This window comes from Pleurodeles waltl, chromosome 9, assembly GCF_031143425.1.
Source record: "Pleurodeles waltl isolate 20211129_DDA chromosome 9, aPleWal1.hap1.20221129, whole genome shotgun sequence".
NCBI lineage: Eukaryota > Metazoa > Chordata > Amphibia > Caudata > Salamandridae > Pleurodeles > Pleurodeles waltl.
In genome coordinates this window covers 822,040,733-822,060,417 of record NC_090448.1, presented here as the reverse complement: position 1 = coordinate 822,060,417, position 19,685 = coordinate 822,040,733, and the positions used below count along the sequence as shown (strand labels likewise).

General features: G+C 41.3%; 1 protein-coding gene across 1 annotated transcript in view; it reads left to right on the top strand.

Moving 5' to 3' along the window:
- The window catches only part of LOC138260033 (phospholipase B1, membrane-associated-like), a 171,669-nt gene extending 155,447 nt beyond the window's left edge, over window positions 1-16,222 (top strand). Inside the window, exons 13-16 of the mRNA XM_069208114.1 lie at window positions 7,696-7,800; window positions 10,383-10,478; window positions 12,758-12,829; window positions 13,478-16,222. Coding sequence (XP_069064215.1) covers window positions 7,696-7,800; window positions 10,383-10,478; window positions 12,758-12,829; window positions 13,478-13,591 — 387 coding nt within the window. The 3' untranslated portion in view covers window positions 13,592-16,222. The remainder of the gene's footprint in view (window positions 1-7,695; window positions 7,801-10,382; window positions 10,479-12,757; window positions 12,830-13,477) is intronic.
- Window positions 16,223-19,685: the final 3,463 nt, after the last annotated feature.

The window sequence follows — 19,685 nt, the reverse complement described above, 5'->3', positions numbered from 1 at the left end:
ATACCAGCACACCCCTTATTTTGATCATACTTTGTTCAAGTCTAGCTCTTGGCCTCTATTGTTTAGCAGCCTGAGTTATACTTTGAGTAACCTGATATTACCTTGCCTTGTCTCCTTACTGAGTGTTACTTTTTGGGATCACTCCACCCTGCCTCCGTTCCCTGACAGAAAACAATTAAACTAGAATGCAACAGAGGAACTGCTGTATGTCAACGCAAAATCACATTGCAATGGTGCAGCACAAATATACAGTGGAACAATAAAACAGCAGAACACATCACCACCACAACAAAATGGCACATAAAAAATATGCACAATCTTTCTTGTTGCACATTACCACCTCGAGAATCCTATTTTTGTAATTCAGTGTTAAAAGGTGTTTGGAGCAAGCACTGCCTTAATCTTATTACCATTGACACACAAAAAAGCACCAGACAAAATTGTTTTGTGATAATGCCCCAGTCGTCAATTTAAGACAAAGCCTGCATGTCTCAAATTTGAGGGTCAAATTCAGTTTATATATCATTGGATACCTTTATTTTTGACACATTTGTCTCCTAGCTGAAGGTCACATTTTTGTTACCACTGAGAAATAGAATAAGGCAAAAGCTTCCTTGCTTCAGGAATCCAGACGTGAAAATGAACTTCCCAAATGTCTTCAGTACTCTAACTTTTGAACTGGTATTTATGCACAATTTTCATTAATGTCTCTCCTACCAAGAGTTACGCTGATGGCAATATGGGCCTCAGATACAATATTATTTGTAGTAGTTTATTTCTACAAAAATATAACCATTATCAACATTTCAGTAATAAAGAGGAGTCTTGCCAAGGGGTCTTGACCTGTTGGAAATTCATAATTTGATTGGCTGGAGTAAAGTTTCACCCGCCCACCCCAGTATTAGCCATCATCTTTTCATGTTAAACGTTGAACCAGGCCATGTAACCTGCATTAAAGTAGCACCCTTGAGCCTTAGCTCTCATGTTTCCATAAATTGATTGATTGGTGGAAAAAACTTACCCTTGAGCTTTTTGGCAAAAATTTGATTATATGAAATGTGCAGATGATAGCAAACAGGTAGAGGCCAGTGAAAGTTTAACTGAACAGCATTATCCTGTCAGTTCAGAAAATATCTTCTTTCACTGATGTGGGAAAAAAGCATCAGAGGTAACATTTATGTTATTAAATAAAGCCATATCACATTTGACACAGTCACTACTGCCTCTGCTGCATGCCACAGCCCCTAATAAAAGTCAGACTTCCTTTAACATGCAACTTCCAAACCATGCCCTGCACAAAGGTCCCACATGTTCTTGACCATATCCCGCCTCAGGTTCACAAAACTATGGAATATATCCTCACACATTGACTCCACAATTTGGGCAATCTATGCCCACCTCATAAACTTCATTTTATGGAACCTGTACCCTGTCTGACTATGCAGTTTCAACCCTGTGCTGGCTATTCTGCTTTAAAAGCATCTACACCCTGTCCTGGCAATTTGTCCAATAGTTTCCCTCTGTCAATGTTTTTAAAGGTTGTGGCAAAGTTGATAAAGGTGGTGCACTGTAAACAACCCTTTTCCAACATTGCTTGCTAATGTTAGCAGATTGTCATCAATACAGCAACCTTTTTAAATGCTAATTTAAAAATCACTTTCCTTCAGTGTCTACGAGGGCAATTACAAAAGTATAAAGTTACTACAAAGTGTAGATTTACATGTCTCCACCCCCTCAGTTTAGGCTGTGGTGTCTAAATAAACAAAATACAGACATTAAGTTACTACCATATTTTGTGTTCCACACACGAGGCAGAGACCTCTGCAACTGAGGCGGTGATTACCCAATAGTAAAGTATAGGGAAGTATAGGGAAATGTTTAAAAGTTATTAAACTTTTTTAAAAAGTACATATATTTTATTTTAAATATTGTCAATTCATTTTATTTGTTTTAAATATAGAACATGATAAAAATAGTCACTGCAGCTTAAGTTAACATAATTTTGAATTACATATTTAATCAATTTAAATAAATTAAATGAAAGCATGTTTTTAAAGATGCATTAAAATTATTCACAACTATTCAATATATATTAAAAATAAGTACTACAATTAAATATATAATTATTTTAAATTTATATTTTTTAAACATTAAAGTTACACTTATTTTTAAATTAACAAATGTTGTTAAAATAGTATACAATAAAATAATTTTACTTTTTCAACTATACATATACCGGAATGCAGTTGCAAAACATTCACACTTTTCTGCCAATTCAAAGTTGGTGGTAACCCATTAGCAAATGGGAACCCTTCCACTTTGAGAATATTTAGGAAAATATTTTTTAGGAGCAGGCAGAGGCCTCACAGACCACTGCCTGCTCTTAAAAAATGAAACTTCAAAGTTTAATTTCTTTCTTTTTAAACACATCCTGATTTTCTTTACCCGCTTCGCTGCCAGGCCTTTTACCCTCCTATTCCAAGACTTTTTTGGCTATTTGTGGTAGTTTGCGCGTAGGCACTCATAGCCTTTTGTCCACATAAGCTATCTGTGCCAAATTTGTGCCCTTTTTTTCCAACATCCTAGGGATTCTAAAGGTACCCAGAGTTTGTGGGTCCCTCTGAAGGAGACCAAGAAATTAGACAAAATACAGCAAAAAATTGTTTTTTGAGGGAGCAAAATGGGGAAAAAGGTGCTGCAGAAGAGAAAAATTGTTTTTATCCCTGCAAATGGCATCAACAAACGGTTTGCGGTGCTGAAATCACCATCTTCCCAACTTTCAGGAACAAGCAGACTTGAATCAGAAAAACAAATTTTTCAACACACTTTTGACATTTTACTGGGACATACCCCATTTTTACTATTAATTTGAGCTTTCAGCCTCCGTCCAGTTAGTGACAAAAATGTGTATGAAACCAGTGGTGGATCCCGGACAGGTAAACATTTCTAAAAAGTAGACAACATTCTGAATTCAGCAAGGGGTTGTGTAGATCCTTCAAGGTTTTCTTACAGAAAGTAACAGCTGAAATTAAAAAATATTGAAAATGAGTTGAAAAAACAGCCACTTCTGTCCACGTTTTCTTCTGTAACTTTTTCCAGCTGTGGCAGATTTTTTAAAGCAATATACTGTTAAGTCTGCTGGACTCTTCTGTTTGCGGGGATAGATAGGGCTTGTAGGTTCATCAAGAACCCTAGGTACTCAGAGCCAATTAATGAGCTGAACCTTGCAATGGGTTTTCATTGTTTACTGGTTATACAGCAATTCATTTGAGAAAATATAAAGAGTGAAAATAGATATCAAGGAAACCTTTGTATTTCCAAAATGGGCACAAGATAAGGTATTGAGAAGCAGTGGTTATTTGCACATCTCTGAATTCAGGGGCCCCCATACTAGCATGTGAATTACAGGGCATTTCTCATATACACTTCTTTCTTACACACTGTCTTACATTTGGAAGGGAAAAACATAGAGAAAGACAATGGGCAATAACACTTGTCCTTCTATTTTGTGTTCCCCCAAGTCTCCCAAGAAAAATGGTACCTTACTTGTGTGAGTAGGCCTAGTGCCCGTGACAAGAAATGCGCCAAAATGCAACATGGACACATCACATTTTTACATTGAAATCTGGGGTGTTTTTTGGAAAGTGCCTAGCTGTAGATTTTGGCCTCTAGCTCAGCTGGCACCTAGGGAAACCTAGCAAACCTGTGTATTTCTGAAAACTAGACACGTAGGGGAATCCATGATGGGGTGACGTATGGGGCTCTCACCAGGTTCGGTTACCCAGAATCCGTTGCAAACCTAAAAATTTGTCTAAAAAAACACTTTTTCCCCACGTTTTGGTGATGGAAAGTTTGAGAATCTGAAAGGAGCCACAAACGTCCTTCCAACCAGCTTTACCCTAAGTCTCCCGATAAAAATGATACCTCACTTGTATGGGTAGGCATAATGCCTGTAACAGGAAATGTCCCAAAACATAACATAGACACATCACATTTTTACATTGAAAACTGACGTGCTGTTTGGAAAGTGCCTAGCTGTGGATTTTGTGCCGTAGCTCAGTCGGCACATAGGGAAACCTACCAAACCTGTCCATTTTTGAAAAATAGACACCTAGGGGAACCCAGGATGGGGTGACTTGTGGGGCTGTCACCAGGTTCTGTTACCCAGAATCTTTTGCAAACCTCAAAATGTGGCAAAAAACACTTTTTCCTACATTTTGGTGATGGAACGTTCTGGAATCTGAGAGGAGCCACAAACTTCCTTCCACCCAGCATGTCCCCCAAGTGTCCCGATAAAAATTGTACCTTACTGGTGTGGGTAGGCATAGTGCCCGCAAAAGGAAATGCCCCAAAACACAGCATGAACCCATCACATTTTCTCTAATGAAAACTGACCTGTTTTTTGCAAAGTGACTAACTGTGGACTTTGGCCTCTAGCTCAGCCGGCAACTAGGAAACTCTAGCAAAACTGTGCATTTTTGAAAACTAGACACCTAGGGGAATCCAAGATGGGGTGACTTGTGAGGCTCTGACTGGGTTGTGTAACCCAGAATCCTTTGCAAACCTCAAAATGTGGCTAAAAAACACCTTTTCCTCACATTTCGGTGCTACAAAGTTCTGGAATCTGAAGGGAGCCACAAACTTTCTTTCACCCAGCGTTCCCCCACATGTCCTGCTAAAAATGGTACCTCACGTGTGTGGGTAACCCTAGTGCCAGCGAAACACAACATGGACACATCAAATGCATCTATTTCAAAACTACATGTTTTTGCAAGGGGGGCACCTGCATTTTTGGTCCTGGGTTCTGCAATCATCTAGGGAAACCTACCAATCCCAGACATTTCTGAAAACTAGACACCTGAGGGAGTCCATGGAGGTGTTACTTGAATGGATCCCTCAGTATTTTCTTACCCAGAATCCCCTGCAAACCCCGACTTTAGCTAAAAAATCATATTTTCTTCATATTTCTGTGTGAAATTACCACACCAGCACAAATTTCTTACCACCAAGTCTTCTCCTTGGTCTCCCGATAAAAATGATACCTCATTTGTGTAGGTGGGCCAAGTGCCTGAGAGAGAGAAGGGCCAAAAACATGTCAAAATGGCAGTTTGAAAAAAAAAAAATTTTAGGCAGACAAGTGGGGCAGAATTTTTATCTGTATAGATGCGACAGTGCTGGGTAGTAGGAATTTTGTGGATTCCTGAGGATTCCAGAAGGTTCCATTACAAAAATGTAGGGAAAATGGTTGATTTCAAGCAAAGTTGGAGGTTTGATGGGCATTGTGGGTAAGAAAATGGTGTGGAATGCATGTGAAGCACACCACCCTGGAATCACCCAGATGTTTAGTTTTCAGATGTGTCTAGGTATGGTAGATTTTTCTAGGTGGCAGCATCCCATGTCCAAAAAGTGCAGCCACTCACCATTCCAAGTGGGACGATATTGGGAGTTAGCCAACCTCTCTAGGCCCAAATGTACAATCAAAACCCAAAATAATCAAATGTCCTCTTGCTAGGAGTTGGGATGAGATGCTTTAGTTTTCTGGGATTCTGAAAAACTGTTACCCTTTTCAGTTGGGGTGGGGGCATAACTATGCCCATACTGGTTGGCAGCCCATAACCCTCTTTTTTTTAAATTCCCTGGCATCTAGTAGGCTTTCTGCGCACTCTCCCCCCGGGGAGTAGATCGGGAGTAATTACCCCATCTGCCCACCGGTGGGCAGAATGACTTTGTCCCCATTTATGTGGGGTGGGGGTATGGCCTACCCCACCCTCTTTTTAAAAAAAAAATCTTCCCTGGTTTCTAGTAGGCTTTCTGCCCTCCTTGGGGGCAGATGGGCCTAATAAAAGGCTGATCTGCCCCAAGGGGGGCAGAAATGGTCAACAGTAAGGTGCCCCCATGGGAAGTGACCCTTGCCCAAGGAGCTGCCCCCACAAACAAAACACACACACACCGATCCCTGGTGCCCCAGAAGGGCCTAATAAAAATAGCCCAATCTGCCCCCAAGAGGGACTGAAATAGCCTAAAATAATATGCCCACATGGGGAACAGCCCTCGCCGAAGGGGCTGCTCCCCTTATGTGAAATTTAAAAAAATTAAAAATTCCCTGGTGTCTAGTATTTTCTGCCACTCTGGAGGGCAGATGGTCCTTAGTGAAGTAGGGCGATCTGCCCCAAAGGGGGGCAGAAACGGCCTTATATATTATGCCCCCCTGGTGAGTGACCCTTGCCTAATGGGCTGGTCCCATTATAGATTTTTTTTTTAAAATCCTCTGGTATCTGGTAGTTTCTGCCCCCCTTGGGGGCAGATTGGCCTGATAAAATAGGCCAATCTGCCCCCAAGAGAAGCAGAAGTGGCCTTAAATAAAATTGCTCCCAAAGGAAAGGGAACCTTGCATAAGGGACGACTACCCTTCTGTGAAAAAAAAAAGATCCCTGGTGCCTATAGGTTTCTGCCCCCCTTGGGGGTAGATGGGCCTAATTAAAATAGGCCGATCTGCCCCCAAGGGGCGCGACCCTTGCCCAAGGGGCTTTTCCCCTCATTCCAGATTTAAAAAATAAACAAAGTTACGGATGCCCAGTGGTCATTCCTGCAGCACGATTGCTATGCAGTCGTGCTGCAGAAATGCTCAGAGAGACATGAAAGGAAAGGAAAAGCATTTTCTTTCCTTTCTTGCCTGTCTGACCTGCCCCTTCCCCCGTCCTGAGGCAAAACCAATCAGTTTCTCCTCAGACCTCTGATGAGCGACCTCTTATGCGGTCAGTGCACGATCGCGTGCTGACATCTTGAGATGCCCCCGGGGTGGGGAGTCAGGGATAGCAGCGGAAACGATTCTGCTGCCATCCTTGCCCTGGGGATGTGGGGGGGAGCACTATCGCTCCCCCGTGGGCCAGGTGCAAGACGTAACGGTTACATCCTGGACACAGCAGCGCTGCAGACGAGAACGTAACCGTTACGTCCGTGGCTCCAAAGGGGGTAAAGGAAAACGGTTTGCGTTAAAAAAAAAAAAGATTGCTTTATTTAAAAGTGCTCACAGACATGGTGGTCTGCTGAACCCAGAGGCCACAATCCAATTGATGACCAGTATTCATAGTGGGACACAAATTGCAGCCTACCTCATTGATGTTCCTGAGGTAGGTCTATTTACGAACAAATAGGAATCATAAATGAAACTCAAAAGAGTTTCATGCATTAGAAATAGCAATTTTCTAATTGTGGTTCGCAGGAAATCACAATTAGGAAATCGCTACATGTAGCCCTATATGCCTAAACGAGGTATTGTGATTGTAATTCAAAATGGAATATCTTAATGTTCTACATGGGTGGGAAATACATACAAGTCTCTATTTTTATATAATATTCTCATCTATATTTAGTAAATTACAGTTTGCAATACCTTGATGACTTCCCATGAAAGCTTTATATATGAGAAATAAAATGTTAGCATCTTTCAGACATGCAGTGCCACTTGATACTCTCTGACAACAAGGTACTATATCTGTACTAATGTGCTTGAATTTTATCTGTGGTACAAGGTACAATTTATTTATTTGGATTGGGAATATTATGGACTTTTACATGAAGTTCTTACCTTCTTTATTTCCTATTGTGTTTATGTGTTTACTCTCTGTGTCTTTGCCTAACATTTGTCTCCAAAAGCAACAGTTGTGACTATTTGTGTTGTGTTTTTCTCCACAGAATAGGTTAGAAGAACTTGTATCTTCTGACAGGTATAAAAACACAGAGGACTTTGCAGTAATATTGCAACCATTCTTAAAACGGGTGCAGCCACCTAAAGATTCTGTAAGTATCCTATGGTTAAATTTGAATCAGAGAGGTAGAGACATGTGGAATCACATGTCCACACATGTAAGGAAAATATTAATTTGATGGTAGACAACAACTTTCTCAGGATCATTTCTCCCCTGCGTGACCATGATCATACACTTCCTCTCATGTGCAAGTGCCACTGACTCACAGAGCATACATTAAGCAAACAGAAATGCAAAGGAAATGTCAATGAAAGATGACTTCCTATGGACTTAATCACCCTGCTAACACTCCAATCACACTCTGCACTTTCAGAGCACTCCTCTGATACAATATTCAGTCAGAATGAAACTGTTTAACCAGACCCTCTAGCAATTTCATGAGACTTGAAAAAAACAAGTCAGTTTAAAACAAGCATTTGCAATGCAATAGGTCTCACATTTGCTTGAGTTAGAGCTATTGGCATTGTAAATTCATACCTGGACTTTTTTGACACATAAATTGGTCAACTCTACCTCATAATTTCGTCTTTTATTGCCATATAACTCCAGTGGCCCTGCATATAACTAAAGCACTTCCATTTACATTCTTCCTCTAACTGCATCAAAAAATGAAAATGTTGCCATTTAGCATCCTAATTTAAAACTGCCATGATAATTCCAATAGAATTCCACTTTCACCACACCACTATCAGAGGTCCTGGCTAGCTAACGCAATTTCCCCAAAAAAGACACAAGACGGACACAGAGGAGAAATAAACTAGAAGGGTCATCCAAACTTATCAAGAGTGTTCAAACAGTTATACTGTAGTAAGGATGTTAAATTGGCCTGAATTATGGTAATAATTGTAATAAGGAGAGATTAATAAAACATATACAATCATCATATAAACCTTTATCAGAAATAAACTTTTGGCATTATACTGTAATGCTCAAAACAGCCTCTAGAAAGCAATATAACAAACATATCATTTGTAAGAAACATGGTCATGTAAGCATATTTTTAGCCCTTAGTAGAGAGCATAACCCATGAAAAAACATGAGAAAGTAATGCAGTGTAACAATATACTTAACCCCCAGAGGGTATTTTTAAGGCTAGCAGGCCTACTACAATGATGACACAAATAAGGCCTTTGAAAAAAAAAAAGTTCTTCTAGCTGTAAAACAAAACATCTAGCCATGGGAAAGCTTAAAAGACAATGGTGGGAGGGGTTACTTTTTTGGGGTCCACACTAACCTAGTGTGGGGACCCAGAGATGAAGTTGACAGAAAGAGCACATTGCGGCCAGTGCTTTGAAGGTGGTCCCATTGTCCTAGGACCACCACAGGCTGAGTTATGAGCAAAACGGGTTTGGAAAATTAATGCCCTTCAAAGCTTATGGGGCAAGTTTCCGTACCACGAGTATTTTAATATGTTGATATGATTGTAATGCTTACAACAGCCCTGGAAGACTCTACAATGAAAATAGCATTTGTAAAAAACCTGATCACATAACCACACAGAAAGAAAATAGCAATAAATAATGCAAAGTAACAACACATGTAGCCCCTAGAGAGCATAGTGCATTATATGTTTTCAGAAGCAGCAGGCGAATAGCAATGATATTACAGACAAGGCTCTTAAAACACAGGCTATTCCCAGCTGTAAAACAAAAATTCCGCAATGAGAGCACTTAAAAAGACACTGAATGGTGGGAGGATTTATTATATTGGAGTCCCCACTAACCTATTGTCGGGATCCAGAGATAACCTAGCCAGAAAGAGCACATTGTGGTGAATGTTTTTAGGTGGTCCCATTGTCCTAGTACCACCACAAGCTGATTTATGAGCCAAAATGGTAGTAAAAGCAATGCCCTGCAAAGCATTATGGAGCGATTTTTCAAAGTGCAGTGAATATTGTAGTATTGGCTCTCCTGCCGTGCCTGGAGAGCAGCTTTTGTTTTGAGGATTTCTGTTTTACGTAAAGCATTTACCAGTTTCAAGTGTTTTAAGGGGAGAGCCTCAAGAAATTACTCTGATTAGGTAACTGTGAACAATGTGACTAGCGTCTCAATACTGCTGATCGAGTTCATGCTGCTGGGCATGTTCGCACTGTGAGCACCATGCCCGTCATGCAGCATGAAAGGGAGAGACAAAACAAATAGTTTGCCCATGCTGAAGCATATCAGCAATCGTGCAATAATCCATGTAAAAGGGTCAGTCTGCAAGGCGTGACAAAAACAGCCTCAAGGTGGGACAAACATAAAGCCTTTACAATGACATCAAGTGATTTTTGAAAGGCAAGCCCACCAACGAGTGAAAGTGATGGGCGTGACATGGACATGATTAAATTTCCACAATACTCACAAAAGGTCAAAGTGCTTGTACGCTGGACCTAAAATGTGTGGTTCCTCTGTTGCATTGTTATATACATAATTATCAGTAGTCATGCCACATATGATCATAATCAAGAGAAAACTCTGACAAGTAGGGAAACCACACTTCTGTGAAATAGTCAACTATAAAACTGCCAAAAGAAAAATATATCAGTGTAAAGCTCTTTTTCACAGGCTGTCATGGAGACTCACTGGAAGACAACAGGGACTTAACTTTTTTTTGTTTCTCCTTTCTCTGCAGAATGGTAAAATTGATTACTCATTTTTTACCCCGGACTGCTTTCACTTTACAATCAAAGGACATGAAGAACTTGCAAAGGGGCTATGGAACAACATGGTATGTGTCTCGTTGGTGTATTTAAGCTAATGTACAAATGTAGAAATTGTTGATCAGTGAAAGATTTGACTTCCAGGTGAACAATGTTTAACTTGTTTGAAGGTAAGTGCACGTCCCCAGTACTTACTTTGAGCGGGAGGGTAGAGATGGGGCCCACCAGCACTCATTTTTGAGGCTCGACACTTGATTTTATGCATCAGACTTTGACCCAGGCCAGAACAAGAGAGAAAAAAGCAGCAAAGCTGGCGAGGAGGAAGAGAAGGTTTAAAAAAACAGTATAAAAGGTAATGCAGGGATGAAAAGGAACTTATGGGAGTGAGATATAGGGGTAAAATGTGTATATTGTTGAATGAACGAGGCATGAGGTGAAATACAGACCAGACAGAAAGCCTTGGCACTCATAAGCCTGACATTCAGTACCAGAGCCGTAGAGTTTCTTAGAAACATTTGGATTCTGTCACATATTCGTTTTCCACTTAAACACTGATGGCCCCAGTGTTTTCTGTTAGGTGGCGCTCCCAAATGTAAGGTTCTCAAACTCCAATGCTGCTTTTTTTTCATGCACATAGTGCCTCTTTCTTCCACCAGCCTACACTTGCTGTCTCTTTATTTCCCTCTTTAAGGTTCGTTTTATTCCCTTTCTTTCTCCCTTTGTCACTGTTTTCCTATTACTCCATTCCTCTTTCTGACCCCCCTTTACTTCTTTTCTCTTCCTTGCTCTGAGTTAAACTCGGATGATGAAAAATAGGTCCAGGTCCCTAAAATTAGTATTAATGTCAACCACCTGCAAACCATTTACACAAACCAAGCCCAGCAGGCAACAACTAGCCTTGTCTCAAAATATCAAAAATGTAAATGTGAAAAATCAGCCACAATAGCACTCAATGATGTTCATAAAACGTTGCGTTTGCTCTGCTTTTTGACCCAAAAACGGCGCAAACTTACAAAATACAATTGTATTTTGCAAGTTTGTGCCACTTTTGCGTCAAAAAATGACGCAAATGCGGCGCTAAAAAAGTATAAATATGGGCCTAAGTTCATAGGACCTCAGAGTTCACTGGTTCTTGTATAAGGTGTTGATAAGTGTTAACATTGAACCATTATTGTTTTAAGTAACACTGATCCCTGATTGCCTCAAGTACATTCTAGAAATTGGATCTATTATTTACCACGCCCACACTTGCTTTTTCACTTTCAATATACTCCGTAATATTGGTACTGTTCATATAAACGAGGCATGGCACATATATATCATTCATATATAAACTTGTTTAAAGTGTCCTCTACAGAACGTTGCTACGTATGGGCTGCCAGGCGACTACAGTACCTGCTGTATGTTCCTTTTCATACCATTCTCCATCCTTCTAAGCAAGCCAAACGTCTTCAACTTGGCATGGAATGTTGTAAAAAAGGGATATCTCTATTCTTCCCACAAATACATATTTTGTAATAATATGGAGGCAATGTGTTTTTTAGTTGATATGTGCACGTTTGAAATTACAGAACGGAGGGAGGGCTCGAAGGTGTCATGGACCATGCCCGGATGATATTTTACGACTGATGATATAATGAAAAGAAATAGAGACATTGCTGGTAGAGCTTTTTAATAATTAATTGTTTACTGATGTATTTACTGATGTAAAGGATACGTTTTGTAATGTTAGAGGTATTAATCGAATATAGATTTGTTTCACATGATGTTGTTACCGAGTCACATATGATACTTTTCTGTGGTGCCCACTGCATAACAAATATAACATTTTAAAAAGGGTGAATGAAAAATGATCTGCCAGGACCATTACTTGGATGTTCCTTTGAGAGAAAGGCATTCTACTCAGCTGCAAGTAAGCACAAATGGGTTGGACAATAATAGCATTCACCATTTAAGCAGCAAGAGACAATTCAGTATACACTGTGACCTATAAAAAATGGTCAATATTAATTCATCCATATTATAAAAAGAAGTGGGATGTGTGATCGTGTATGCCATGTCACAGGTAATCATAAACATGTGCTTTTAGCTCAGAACTGATACCCATTTGAGCCATCCTATCAGGTTGTCCAAATCAGTAAATGTAGATCTTAAAGGAAATGCCCACCATGCTCGGTGTGCCCTTTGATTGTCATCATGGACCACCGGCCTCACTCAGCGTCGATGAGGTGTGAGGTTTGAGAGGCCATGAACATTTATGTTGGATGTAACAATAGAGAAAGCAGAACGATGGGACAAGAGAATGTTACAAGGATCATTTTTTACTGATGTATGTGTTTCCTTATAGTTCCAGCCAGAAGGACAGAAGGCTGAAGTTGATACCTTTTCTACACCAGTACAGCTAATTTGTCCATCAGAGGTAAAGGTCATCTCACAGACACAACACAATGTTCATTCGTCTTCTTAGTAATTAAGGAGATTTCACAACAAGTGTGAGCTGCGTCTGTAGTAGTGGTAGATACGTATTTGTGGCATAGCACAAACATGCCACTAATCTGTGTGGGTGATTTATCAGTATTCCAGAGTGCACTATGATGGAAAGTAAATGCAAGCCATTTCTGCTTCTATGTGTTGGGTGCAAAGTAGCTGATCAAATCATCAAAGAGGCTGAATATACAGGTTTTAGGTTTTTACTGGGTATGATTAGAAATTCATCATGAGTAGAGCAAGAGAAATGTAGTTGTTCTGGGTGGGTGTCTATCTCAGAAAACAATCCATCACTCCTAGAAAGGTCGAAGTGTACTTGGATGTGCCTGCGTGTATGAAGCTAGTCTTTCATAAGCAGAGTGAGCAGAGAGTATAAGTGCTAGTTGTGTCTGTATTTTGAGTGCTGGCTTGTGAAAGGAGTCACTTAATAGCACCGATTGCGCATGTTCCCTGTTGTTGAGACAGATGATGCTTCTTAATGACCAATGAAAAAAAAATCAAGCGATCCTTTTTAACATTGAATAGCCAATAGCACGCAAGAACCCATAAACGCTAAATCCCGTCCTTTGTCTTCAAACAGGCATATCCATATATTCACACTGGAAGAAGAACTCGATCTCTGGCCTCTTCTTCGCCAAAAGGAGCCCATGTGTTTCACATCCTCATCATTCTAATGACAATATTTGTTCTTTGAGAGCTGTACATTATGGATGAATATAAAACAACCCCTCTCCAAAACTCATACTCCTGTCTTGGGGAGCAGAATGATAGGGTGGTTTACCATGAGTGCACTTCAGCAGAAGGGGCGTAATCATAGAGTCATGTGAAGCAAAGGTGAAAGCAATCTAAGGACAGATGTGTCTGATTATCTGCCTCTTTGTATACAAAACTCCCGGCACTCTTCTTAATCTTTGGCCAATCACCAATCAAGAATGTTCCCCACTGTGGTCTTCAACTAAATGCTGATCATGAATGATTCCCACCTCCTTAATCTACTTGGAAGAAACCCAGCACTTATCGTCAATGAACCCTACTGTGGTTCTCAGGTAAGCAGATAACTAATCATGAATGATTGGCGCTGCTGTCCTCAACCTTTAGTAAGCCAGTTTCTGATCTTGTATGCACCCCACAGCTGCCATCATCCTAGACTAAGCTGATCACAAATGGCCCTCAGTGCTCTCCTCTACCTTGAGTAAGCTGATCAACATGAGTTTCCAACTACCTCATCACTGTTGCTACACAGCATTTCTGAACAAATAACCTCAATTAGCAATTTTCCAGTTAGAATTAGTTCCTGTGTCGTGAAGGGTCCAATTAGCTTAACAATTTGCTATTGCAGCTAAGAAAGTGACACTCTATGTACTCGATTGTTTTCCTTCTTCTCCAGCGTTTTCATCTCTCTCCTCGCTGCAATGGCTGCCATGGTCTGAAAGGGAGGCTGTAAGCGGGTCCTTTGTTGGCTCTGGCTCTTTGCTATGCTTCCTCCGTACAGGGGATGCCACAGTGCATGGCTGACGCTGCAGCCCTAAATGTCAGTGACTGGGGCGGGGATCGCTTCTTCTGTGCTAAATTATCATGGTAGTGTTCCTGAATGAATTGCATACTTTCTCTTACAGTGCAGTCAAACGTCACAGGCACCAATGTCTCCTGTTCATTGTCACCTTGATGGTAGCTGCCTCACACTATATAAAGAACAGTGACATGACCAGTGTCTGTCTTCATTACTCCATCGGAGAAACCCTTTGTAAATATTAGTTGTTCTTCCTAATAACTAATGCCAAATACATTTGTATATGTTTAAAAAACGGTCTTAATATTACAAAGTTTAGACATGCAAAGGTTACAATATCACACAAACTGAATTCACTCCCATTGTCGATATATGTGGTTAGGGTTTATCATATTCCCGAAAGGATAAGGAACATAATAGACTGCTCACCCAACATATTTAATAACTCATTATTTAGGTGCTCATTGTGCTGCAAAGTATATTTAAAACTTTTCATAAGGAATGTCAACAATTATGCTACACAAAAATGTTGTCATGTACACTGCAAACTATTCATCACACAGATGTCAATGTACGTACACATGCATCTAAGCTCTTTCCAAAACTATCGGCAGAAAAAACAAGCGTGAAAAATGAGGTCAAAACAATTTGGTTATATTTTTTACAAAAAAAATAGAGAACCGTTATGAAAATCACAAGATAAACAACTAAAATAATGTTTTATTATACCCTGCAGATAGTGTTCTTTAAAACTTGAGCCTTCATCCAGTGGCGGATGGAAACTTAAGGGGGGCCCCCTGAGATGTCCCAGTCAGGGGCCTCCCCTCTCCCCGTGCATGTGCACGGTGTACTGTGCTGAGGGCCCCATGTTTTCCTTGAGTATAAGATTGGTGTCCAGAGTGAATCCAAGTGACTTAGCATTTGGTGAAAGCTGAGGTTCTCAGCCATCTGGGGTTAATGACAATCAGTTAGGTTTGTACTGTTTCTTGTTGACATAGGGACAATGAAACATACGTGCTAAGAGGAATCGGGATAAGGAGGCACTTGGTGCTTGATTTCGACTTTGACAGTTGCATGTTACACTTAATAGTGTAACATGTCTTGTATGCCCTATTTAGAGTTTATTGATATCTACGCTTACTAAAGGGAGTCGACGGGACATCTGCACCTTTTTGGTGGATATTTAGCATTTGTCGGCCTCTATATCAGGCTTGTAGTTGGCAAAGTAAAAAATCAAGGTAGACAGTGACATGGGGCCAGAAAAGCAGAAGTGATACATAGGACAACCAGAGACCAGGATACACAAAAATGAAAAGGCACACATAAAAGGAGACACAGGCAGCAATGCTCAGAAACAGAAAGGCTCGGTATTACTTATTCAAAGGTTTAGAGACACATAGAAAAGAAGTACATAGCAAGGCAGCACATGGAAAGATGGGCAGAGAGAGAAGCCTACTCTGAGACAAGTAGTCAGTACTGATAGACAGGAAGGCCCATACATGTGGGTGCACAAAGCATGAGTATGATACTCAAAGATAATCATAGAAATGAGAAGACAGACTGACTGAGAAGTATACTTACAAGCATGTACATGGAAGGAAGAGCATATTCATGGAAGCTTGGAGACTTAAAAATCAACTAAAGACAAGGATGCTCATTTGACTCTGGATATAAAATACATCACTAAAATAGAGGTCCGTAATTTTGTGCAAGTGGGCCGATACATAAAATTACAAAATCCATTTGCTGAAAATTCTTCTTTTAATTCTGTTTTACTTTCTGTAATACTAAGTAGATGAAATGGACTGTACACACTATTTCAAACATCTTCTCACCGACCAATGGGTTCTTCATTTGCATAGTTAAATACCATCTAGAAAACGTGAAATACATTTACAATGAACAGCATTTGAACAAACATGTTGGTGTTATTTAGCTGGTAAAACACCAAGGAATGGTTCTGCACAGACCGCTGCCCCACTTGGAGACATGTTCCAGTCAGAGGGACTGCAGAAGTGACTTACAGATCATGTGTTTGAAAAATGTGCAGCAGTGAAGGTCTCAAGACATATAGGACCGTATTTATACTTTTTGGTGCACAACTGCGCCAACGCAGTTGTGTGTCCAAAAATTTAACGCCGGCTAACGCCATTACAAAGCGCCATGCGGGCGCCGTGTTTATGGAATGACGTTAGCCGGCGGAGCTGCCTGGTGTGCGTAAAAAAAAATGACTTACACCAGGCAGCGCCGGCGTAGGGGAAAATGGAGCTTGGGCGCGAAAAATGGGGCAAGTAAGGCTGAGGCAAAATTTTCGCCTCAACCCGATTAGCGCCATTTCTTTTTACTCCCAACCCCCATTGAAATGACTCCTGTCTTAGCAAAGACAGGAGTCATGCCCCCTTGCCCAAGGGCCAGGCCCAGGGGACTTCTGTCCCCTGGGCATGGTCATTGGGCATAGGGGCATGTAGGGGGGCACAAATCAGGCCCCCCTATGCCACAAAAAATAAATAAATAAATACTTACCTGAACTTACCTTAAGTTCCCTGGGATGGGTCCCTCCATCCTTCGGTGTCCTCCTGGGGTGGGCAAGGGTGGCAGGGGGTGTCCCTGGGGGCATGGGAGGGCACCTCTGGGCTCCTTCCGAGCCCACAGGTCCCTTAACGCCTGCCCTGACCAGGCGTTAAAAAATGACGCTAAAACGGCTGGATGTCATTTTTTTTGACGCGCCCACTCCCCGGCGTCATTTTTGCCCGGGAGTGTAGATACGGCGCACATGCCTCAGAGTCATTTTTTAGACGGGAACGCCTACCTTGCATATCATTAACGCAAGGTAGGTGTCCACGCAAAAAAATGACGCAAACTCCAAGATCTTTGGCGCTAGACGGGTCTAACGCCAAAGTATAAATATGGAGTTAGTTTTGCGTCGGATTTGTGTTAAAAAAAACGACGCAATTCCCGCGCGAACAGAGTATAAATATGCCCCATAGGACCTTATTACAAGTGTGGCGGTCTCTAGACTGCCACACTCACGGTGGCTGTCTGAATCGCCCCCAGTGCGGTGGTCCGACCATCACATTACAAACCTGGCAGTCGGACTGCCAGGGAACCGCCAGCTCCGCCAGGATCTTTGATCCCAGCGGTCTGGCTGTGGTGGAGATCCTAATCAGTTACGGCATCGTTGCAAGAGGAGCTGCCCTGGGAATTATGACCTCGTTCTCTGCTAGAGGTTTCATGGTGGTGCTACCGCCATGAAAAGGCTGGTGGAGAACAGGAGCAGGGGCCCCATGGCCAGCACCATTGCAATGTTAACTGTCTGCTTTGCAAAGCAGAAAATGAACACTGCTGGGGTGCTGGTGCACCCGGCAGGCGACAGCATTGCCGCCGGCTCGATTACAAGCCAGAGACAATGCTGTAGCCTGTTTCCTGCTAGGCCAGTGGGTGGAAACTTAGGTTTATGTCTGCTGACCTAGCAGGAAACCCACAATAGCTCCAGCAGGGAGGTCGTCCCGCGAAGGCTGTGGCCACCCTGTTGGGAGTTTGGCGGACTGAGTTTTCCATCTGCCAAACCCATATTGGGGCCTATAATCCTAAATCCTGCATTATATAACAAGTGCCTTTATATCTGATTTGTGTTGGAATATCCTGGATGAGTGCTTTTGGTCCCTTTACAGAAAAGGCAAAGGGAAAACAGTTCAGTAGTAGCTATTCATTGAATTAACTGGCAAGTAAATTAGTGACTATTCCCCTTTTCAATGTTTTAGATTGCTTTCCATTGTATGTGTCAGAAACACGCAACATTCAAAGAACCTACCAGGATTGTGTTGGACCAACATATAACTCTCAGTATACTACTGTAAGGTATTTCAGAAAGGGCAAATAAATATTATTGGACAATCTGTGAATCTCTAGGTTAAAAAAATCAAGAACCTGCAAGGGCAGTCATTATTTATGTCAAGAAATATACTTTGCACTGCACAGATAACTCCTCATATTCACTTTTGTAAAGCTGACCCATGGTAGTCTCGTAAAAATCTCATGTTTTACACACATATACACAGTGCATGAGCAACTTGTTCTAAATGTAGTCCAGAGAACACACATGAAATCCAGCCGCAACTGGATCATAGACCTTAGTTTTGAAGACTGAGTAAACAGCCTTACCCATAGGTCGAAGTTCAACCACAATCTTGGGCAAAATGTTTGCTCCTGTTGATAAGGAAACAGTCAAGAACATTCATTTGGTCCATTACTTTACATGTATATGGCGCATAGACCATTATTAGAAAGTTATAAAGTTTTTACACGAGCTCAATGGAAAAGGTTGGCAGCTGGGAGAATGAGATAATGGTGTGTGAGTCAGTGGAGGCAAATAGTTCTAGTATAGAGTTGGCCGGGCTTAATTAGCCATTGCATCACCTCTAGGTAGTTCCCCTAGAAGGTCATAGTGTATAGGTTTGTGGTATTATTGTCAACTAAAAGTCTAAGAAAACTTGAACCGCTCAAGGTAGAAGAGCAGAACAGTCTCACTTGCTCAAGGAGGTGGCATGGGTTAAACACTTGGAAAAGTAAATAATCATGATAACCCTTAATAACTGAGGGGTATTTTATGAAAGGGAAAGAGCAGAACAGTGCTAGGGGTGGACGGAGCTCACAGAATTTTATTCAGTGGAATTCTGTGGCGATACATTAAAGCTCTGTTTGTTTCCATGGAATTCTGCCTGCCCTTTTGCAAACAGGCCTGAGTAGTGCTTGGAAAATACACATGGTTCAATTGAATTATCACAAGGACAAAGGAACTCTCAGTTTTTCACCTCATTAAAATGAGCATCACAAGGCGAGCACTCATTCCATTAACACCTACCTGCCTCTGCTAAACACATAGGGGCAGATTTAAGAGCCCCTACCGCCTCCTTGTGCCATATTAGCTTCATTTTTTTGGCACTAATGTGGCCCAACGAGACCAAAATTCCAGCGCAAAATTTACAAAGTGGCACAATGCATGCATTGCACAACTTTGTAACCCGTTAGGGGGGGCTGAAAAATGTGTATTTTTTTTGGCACTTTTAGCACCTGCTCAGAGCAGACGTTAAAAGGAGGCACACCATTGTTTACAATAGGCCTCAATGAGCTTTGCAGGATTAGCGTCAACATTTTTTACGGTAATCCTATAAAGCTCCGAACTAGCATAAAAAAGTTTGGTGCTCGATCCCTAACTACCTCCATGGTGCGCTGTATCTTAGATACGGCGCACATATGGTGGTATTAGGGGGGAGCTATG